Source organism: Sardina pilchardus, chromosome 5, assembly GCF_963854185.1.
Source record: "Sardina pilchardus chromosome 5, fSarPil1.1, whole genome shotgun sequence".
Classification (NCBI taxonomy): Eukaryota; Metazoa; Chordata; class Actinopteri; order Clupeiformes; family Clupeidae; genus Sardina; species Sardina pilchardus.
Window position 1 is genome coordinate 12,231,157 of NC_084998.1, and position 8,725 is coordinate 12,239,881.

Below are 8,725 nucleotides of genomic sequence, written 5' to 3' on the forward strand. Positions count from 1 at the left end.
TTTGCAGAAAAACTCATCATGAGCGAGTGAGAGAGAATGGCACAGACACAGTACTGGGCCAGGCTGGGGAAGCTCTAGCCAACCTTACAGGAGTCCCTGACACAAGAGAGGGGGGAGAGAGAGAGAGAGAGAGAGAGAGAGAGAGAGAGAGAGAGAGAGAGAGAGAGAGAGAGAGAGAGAGAGAGACACACACACACAGAAACAGTACTGGGCCAGGGTGGGGAAGCTCTAGCCAACCTTACAGGAGTCCTGACACAAGAGAGGGGGAAGAGAGAGAGAGTGGGAGAGACAAAGGAGGGTGTGTGTGTGTGTGTGTGTGTGTGTGTGTGTGTGTGTGTGTGTGTGTGTGTGTGTGTGTCTGTACAGTATGTGTAAGTAAGTGTGTACAGTAAAGTGTGTGTACCTATGTACGCAGTCCACCATACGAGAATAGTCCACTATACACCTACACCTACACCTACTGTACACAAACACACACATAGAAACACACACACACCACACACACACCACACACACACACACACACATTATATAGAATAAATATGAGGGCATTATTTTATGTTGAAGACCTTACAAATAAACAATAGCTCTTAAATTGTTTGGGAAATGTAATAATTGTGTCTGCAAATTTGCATATCTGAAATGTCAGGGCAGTACAACTGCATTCATAGAATGTTTTATTTTGAGGAGAAGAGGGGAAAGAGTATACAGGCCAAATATTGCCTCATCAAGTGAACCCCAAGTGACCTTTATTGATGAGTGAAAAGTTTGTAAATATTGATAGAAAAAATAGTTACTTTCTCTTCATAGTTGGACATAGTTGACAGTTTACATGTCAGGTGGTACAACCAATGTAAAACTAAGAAAAAGTTGTTTTGATACAAAACTCTATATTGTATTGGAAAATGTAATGGATGAACTTAAAAACTTATAGATGTCCAAGAAGATGCCTGTATAATTCCAAATTAGTAACAAAAGTCAGATGGTGCAACCAGGTAAAATCAGGTAAATTAAAGTTAACAAATGGTTGAAAACTGTGTTGTACCTAATTATTCTATTAAACAACATACGTTTTTAATTAGTAACGTATGTATTCAGATTTTAAATGTAAAGTTGGATGTTAGAAAAATAAAATACTCACCCTCTACAATAAAGTATTCATAAGTTACTATTCATACAAGGTCAACTACAGATGTAGGTATAAGGTGTATGGTATTTTTTAGAAACTTTTGATTGCGCCATGCACCTGAATTTTTTTAGGGTGGTGAAATTGCAAATACAGTCTAAAATGTATTAAACCCCCTGTAAATGTTGCGCACAGCCATTAAGACTTATCTAAATATAATCTTCCAACTTAAAAAAATGTTTCTGTCCATTTTTAAAGATTATTTTTAAAAGCCTTATTTGTCAACGACCCTTGAACGTCTGACTGTCCATCCGTCTGTACGTCTGTCTGCTGTTCTGTTTGCCTGCCTCCCTGTGTGTCTGTCTGTCTCAGAGCAGCTAGAGTCCCTGCTGACTGCAGCTACCCTGAGAGATGGAGAGAAAGGCAGAGAGGGAGAGAGAGAGAGAGAGAGAGAGAGAGAGAGAGAGAGAGAGAGATGGGAAGGGAGAAAGAGCTGATACATATTTGATGAGGTAGGTTCTGTGGCCCTGTTGGAGAGTCAGCCACAGCAGCTGGGGGTAAGGGGTGCAGGGCGGAGTGTGTGTGTGTGTGTGTGTGTGTGTGTGTGTGTGTGTGTGTGTGTGTGTGTGTGTGTGTGTGTGTGTGTGTGTGTGTGTGTGTGTGTGTGTGTGTGTGTGTGTGTGTGTGTGTGTGTGTGTGCGCGCACGCAAGCGTGCTTGTGTGTATATAGGGAGTGGGTGGGTGGGTGGGAGAAGTGTATATGAGAGGCACTTAACACATGTGTCTGTGTGCAATTGTGGCTTAAGAGTTGATTTGCATGTCTGTATGTTTTTGTGCATATGCACATAATAGCGTATGGGTGTCAGGGTTTGCGTGGGCCATTGTAACAGTGCTGTAGTTCGCATTCACCACTCGAGTTACAGTCACACTGTGTGTGGCTCACTGTGCCATTGTGGGACTCTACTTTGCATGTCCAGGGTTTCAGGGACCATTTACAGTCAGTGACATTTGCTCTTTCAGTACACAACCAGTATCTACCATGAGGCCCAACTGACGTCTGATCTTAGCTCTCTATGTGCATATGAACGTGTGTGTATGTACGTGCGTGCTGTGAGTGTGTGTGTGTGTGTGTGTGTGTGTGTGTGTGTGTGAGGGGAGGAGGTACTGGGGACTGAGAAGCGGTATATCAGAGTAATTACAAATAATTCAAAGAAGCAAACATTCTAAATATTGTATTCATTTTCTTTATTTGTTATTTCAATTAAAACATAGAAATGTGCCTAATTGTGGCCGACCTGAATACCTGTATTCAACAATGCAATTATTGTGCTATTTATTAAAAATAAAGTCAATACGTTTAAAAAAATGGTTAAAAGCCAGATAGGCAAGAGAAATTTGTGTTAATAAATAATGCTTAATGTTCTGATATTATTGATAATAAATTGGTAAATGTAGATATTTATTAATGTGTAGCCTGTATATAATGTTAATTATGTTTTTCTAACGAATTGTCTCAAAATGAATCAACTAACGAATTACTCTTTTTTTATATCTTAATGGATGTGCGTAGTCTGTAATAATCCTTAACACGGAGTTGTTTTTAAATCTAGCTGTACAGCGAAACACCTTACTTCCGCTAACCCATGTTGACTATAACAAGATGTGCCCTCTTGAAAGAGAGGCCAAGAGTTGAATTGTGCCTGTAGGATAATTCTTGGGGAAGCTGGTGATTGACAGCACATACTCAGTTGACCAAGGGGTCCCTCCTCAATTAATATTTTATCGCAAGTTTGAGTTCTCACCAAGTTTGAACAGTTCATTCTCTAATTGGGAATCCATACTGTGGTACGTACCACAAAGTAAATGAGCGATTATTAATTCATGGATCAAATTGTTGGGTATGCTTCGCAGACAACCGACCGACTGGTTGTCTGTTCTGTCTTAAGACAATTCGGTGGCAAATCAGTTAAAAGCTGCAGTAGATATTTGTTTCGTGAACCACAGACTTCTGACATAAAAACACCGGCATTCTAAAAAAAAAAAAAAAAAACATGAGTGTCCATTTCGTTTAAGAATTAAAACAAATATGCCTTATGGAATGTTTTATATTACAGAACTGTGATGCGCGTCTGTATGGACTACCTGTCTCGGCGCAGCCTGTTTGGCCGTGGGGCTATTGGAACCAACCCCGTTCGAGAGGACAACATCGCTGCACCAATAGGAGAACAGCTTTCAGAGGGAATAGTATCCTCATGCACGCTGGAGACTCCTCTATCAACATGCCCATGGCTGAGGGCGGGACTGGTTGCCTTGGAGGGCGTGCGTTTGCATATATTTTCTAGCGACCGTGGAACGATTGCATTTAGCGATGGGAGGGACTGCTTCCAGATTGTGGGCGGGACGAGGGGGGGTCAGTAATATATTATAGGTGATTGTGAGCTCACTGTCAGCACCAAAGACAGTCTGCCGTCAGTCAGGCTCTGTTCGCACGGGAAGATTCGCTTGGCAGGTGAACTACTCCCTTTCTTAATCACAAATTATAACCACCTTTATCTGGTGAAGAGTGATTCCGCGGTATACCACCGACACGGAGACCACAGGAAGACGAAAAACGACCTTATCTTACTTCTGCAATCATGATGTCAATGAATAGCAAACAACCTTTTAGCATGCATCCGATGTTACACGAGCCGAAGTACACGTCGCTTCACTCCAGTTCGGAGGCCATCAGACGGGCATGTTTACCAACACCCTCGGTAAGTCGCGAGCCAAAATTACTTTTTTCTTTGACTCTATTTAACATAGAAAACTGTTCATGATTTGTTACTGATGGAGAATTCGAGTTTTCGATTGTATCCTTCTCTGGGCACCAAGTCTTATGTCATAACATGACAAATGGCCCATGACCTCATCAAATATGAAAACGCATAGTTTCCCATGACCTCATCAAATATGAAAACGCATAGTTTAAAAGGAATAAATAAAACATTTGCATTTCTAGTATATACACCAGCTGGGAAAGTATGCAACCCCAAAATAACAAAGTAGCCTACCTGTGTAGCCAATTACGCAGTCTTCCAGCAAAGCGCGCATAGTCGTCAAACTAAACTTAAGTTTTTAAAATGTTACGTGAGTTTTTCTTCACCATGAAACTCGCTCCGCTCTGTCAGTTACTAATTTTCCTTTTATCTTCTGTGGCAAAGTTGCAGGGAAACATTTTCGCCGGCTTCGATGAAACTTTGCTCCAGAGGGCAGAGGCGTTGGCAGCGGTGGACATGGCCCAAAAAAGCCATCCGTTCAAGCCGGACGCAACCTACCACACCATGACGACCATGACAAGCATGGCCTGCACGCCCACGTCCTCGTCGGCCCATCTTCACCACCCGTCGGTTCTGACTTCGCACCACCACCATCCACACCATCAGTCGACACAAGGCCTGGATGGCGACCTCCTGGATCACCTCACCCCCGGCATCTCCTTGGGCGGCATGGGCTCCGACGTGTGCTCCGGTGGCACACACCACTCGCACATGTCAGCCATCAACCACATGCAACACCACCACCCGCAGAGCATGAACATGCACCCGCACAGCCTGGGATCGCACAACTCGCTAGGCGGCGGTGGAGATTCGGAGCCCGACCCCAGGGAGCTGGAGTCGTTCGCCGAGCGGTTCAAGCAGCGGCGAATCAAGCTCGGAGTCACTCAGGCAGACGTTGGGTCAGCCTTGGCGAACCTTAAAATCCCTGGGGTGGGCTGCCTGAGCCAGAGCACGATTTGTCGGTTCGAGTCGCTCACCTTGTCGCACAACAACATGGTCGCCCTCAAGCCCATCCTGGAAGCGTGGCTGGAGGAGGCCGAGCGAGCGCAGCGGGAGAAAATGTCAAAGCCAGAAATCTTTAGCGGAGGCGACAAAAAGAGAAAACGCACGTCCATCGCTGCCCCCGAGAAGCGGTCGCTGGAGGCGTACTTCGCGGTGCAGCCCCGACCCTCGTCCGAGAAGATAGCCGCGATAGCTGAGAAACTTGACCTGAAAAAGAACGTCGTCCGGGTGTGGTTTTGCAATCAGCGGCAGAAGCAGAAACGGATGAAATTCTCAGCCACTCACTAGGACACCTCATTTCAGACAAATCAGACTTAATAATGTGGCTGGAGGCTAGAGGCTTCATGCAACTGCCGTGTTCTCACTTATCGGGATGAGGTCAGATATCTGCGTCCTGTTCAAGACGTGTGAAGGCCAATATTTTATGAGTGAATAATAATCATTTCTACATCATCGCCATCACTACAGAGATGACATGCGTTCTGAAGTGGAACAGCGAGAACCCGACTGATCCATGGCAATTACTGTACAAAAAAACTGGAAATCGAGGAGTGATTATTCTCTTAGGTCAAATGAACTTTTTTTATATTTATCTATGTAAATATTTGTAAATATAATGCACCTCTGTGCGTGAAGAGCATTTCAAATTTGTTCCTTTTTAAAACAAATGTGCAGAAAATATCGAAGCTTAAAAAAATCTCAATGTTACTGTATGTGTTTCAGAAGAAAGTTTCGCTCTCGGCGACTCGAGGGCCCAACTGTATTCCATTGCACGGTTTCTCGTATAGGGCGTTATGTGTGCGTTTTCTAGTTAAAAAAAATATGATGTTTCTCCATTTGAATGCATTGCAATAAGAGAACATACACAAGCAAAACGCACGTACACAAGGATAATACACACAGTATATTTTCTGTGTCTACCTCATCACATTCGTCGTGGCACATTATTGGTTATTTCTTTGAGCTAGGGAAAATAGGAGTGTTTTTTGTTTTTTATCACCGTCATGTTCGAACTAGACAAGAGATATGTAAATGTTGTATGTCTCAACGAATTTCACTGCAACTATGCTTTGACAATCAAATTAATTAGAAGAAAAACGTTGTAAGAATTCCCCATGTTCTCACTTAGGAACGATCATTTTTGGTTGCTATTTATTATTATTATTATTATTATTATTATTATTATTATTATTATTATTATTGGAAATTTATTTTCATTACAGAAAAATATTCAGTGCACTTTGTAGATATTGTTGAGAAGAGACTTGTGTCAGCCTATTTATGATTAATTTAACTGGTTTCTATTTTTGCTTATTTATTTGATCCAACCTTATTTTTAATGCAACGTATATTTCATTTGTGACAGTGTGCATATGTGTCTGTGTAAGCGACAGAAACTAAAAATAAAGCCTGCACGTTTTACCTCATTTTCTGCTATCACTCATTTCAAATCCTCATTGTCATTCATGGGGAATGTCTACGGCTATCAAATGCAATCATGTAGTATCTCACCAGGCCTACAGTCTGTAATAGCTTTTTAAAAAATCGTCAGAAATTTACCAAGGCTAAAATAAGCGACACTGTAATGGCCTACATTTACATGACCAACAACTAATTTGCAATATGCCATTACTTATTGTTGTTGTTGTTGTTGTTGTCGTCGTTATTATGCTATTATAATCATTATCATTATTATTATTAGGCCTTTTATGTTCATATTGGATATCAAAATGATACTAAAAACTGATGTTGCCTTTAGCCATGCGTTGGTACCAGTAGGCCTATAAAGAGATTTTTACAAAGGTAGGCCTATATGGTACCCAAACACTACCGAACAAACACCATAAACATTCCCTGTAAGAACCAGTCGTCAAATGGTCATGGTTAGTTTCGTGGAGACAAATAAACTTCAACTAACCTGTTAACTAGCAAATAAAAAATCTATGTACACTCATAAAACGAATGTGCTGAAAATAACACAACTCGTGATGTTGTTTTCAACACATATCTATGTCCAGATACGGACAAGTGTAGGCCTAGGCCCTATTGTAGTACATCAATGAATCAGTTTTCTAGTATGTTTTGTATGCACTAGCCTACAGTATTTAACATTTCCAGAAGGATTAACCAGTCACTTTTAGGCACTGAAATTGTCATTGGGTTTAGAGTTCTGTCCGCCGTTCAGCAGGTGGTTTCAGGGCTGTAAACCCGTTATTAATGAATAATAAATATGAGTTGTTATGATACTATTGATTTTTGTATGTGTTTGTTAAGAAGACGATACCCCCTTGTTGAACGAACGAGTCCATGTTGGACAACACAATGTTGAGTCCCTTTCCCCTTGGAGATGGTAACCCAATGCATCCATTATGGACCCAAAACGCTATTGGCAAAGTAAAATCAGCTAATTGTTATCAGATTTCGGTGAAATTGAAACGCTGTAATCATCTCAAAGGCAAGAATGAATAAAGTTAACATAAAAAAGAAAGAAAAAAAACATGCAAGGCATGAAACAGCACCGCCACCACTACTATTTACGAGGCTGCTACTAATAATAGTTATGATGATAACAACAACAACAATACTAATGATAATACAAATAATAATAATAATAATAATAATAATAATAGTAATAATAATAATAATAATAATAATAGTATTTTATTTACTAGGACTTTAAACATTAAACTTCCAGGCGCGTCAACATGGTCTTCCAGAATCTAGACTACGGCATTATCCATAATCCAAATGCTAAGTGATTTAATTTCAACTTTTTTCACATGATATCTTCATTATTACAAAACAAACAGTAACAGTAAGATCTGAAAACTTCATTATTCTGGCAAATCAACTTAAGTGAAGAAATATGTCATTTGGAGTTAGAAAGACATTTGTTTTGATGGCCACCTCTCTCTCTCTCTCTCTCTCTCTCTCTCTCTGACTCTCTCTGCGAGAGCTTCCGGGTGCAATTCGAAGTCGTGGATGCGTGAATAAATACATGGTCCCACGACAGTCCTTGTTAATTGTTTGCCTTAAATTATTTACACGCGCATGGCCAAACAGTTTCTTTTGTGCTGTAGGCCGACAGTGGAATCTAAACAAGCGACGAGTTACGCAAATGATTCAGATTGAATTATACAATTGTAACCCACCAAACTTGATGTAGAACATACAATGCAGGACACATAGCCTATCTCCGCAAGTGTATATGTGATGCCACTGTACCATTCATAAAAACGGGAACATTGGATTTAATGTGGACTGGACTGGATGCAGGATGCTCATATTTCAAGATCGTTCAAACATTTGTAGGCCTATACGAGGAATTCATTTTGGATGTAGCATATCAGTTGTTGATATGAGTGTCTTCACAACAAATAGCTTTTGTATATTTTGCTGTTCTCAGTGTTATGTGTAATGAGTAAGTAACTAACTAGCCAACGTTTAATGTGTGCCCAGAAAACACGGGTCGTTGGGTGGGGGGCAAGGAGGAGGAATGTATTTACTTCCATGGGCTTCGACTATGTCCATTTGCATAGCTTTCTCTTACCCATCTCCATAATTCATACATTGGGCAAGTGGAGAACATATAGACGTCAAGCGCGAATAGGGCAGTCTCAGCGTGTGGCACTGGGCGACTGTTTTTTGTAATATGTTGCACATGGAAAGTAAGAACTTAACCGACACATAAGTGTATATAATTCTACCGTTAAGATCTACATTCCTCCCCACGGTTCCGCTCCGACTTCTGTTTTCCATGAAGCGGAAAGCGCATTTT

At 41.1% G+C, this 8,725-nt stretch overlaps 1 protein-coding gene across 1 annotated transcript; it reads left to right on the plus strand.

The window, feature by feature from the left end:
* Positions 1-3,762: 3,762 nt before the first annotated feature.
* Positions 3,763-6,287, plus strand: pou4f4 (POU class 4 homeobox 4). The gene is made up of 2 exons (XM_062535593.1): positions 3,763-3,882; positions 4,330-6,287. Exons 1-2 carry the CDS (start codon positions 3,763-3,765, stop codon positions 5,233-5,235), a joined length of 1,026 nt encoding a protein of 341 aa, XP_062391577.1. The 3' UTR covers positions 5,236-6,287.
* The last annotated feature ends 2,438 nt before the right edge of the window (positions 6,288-8,725 follow it).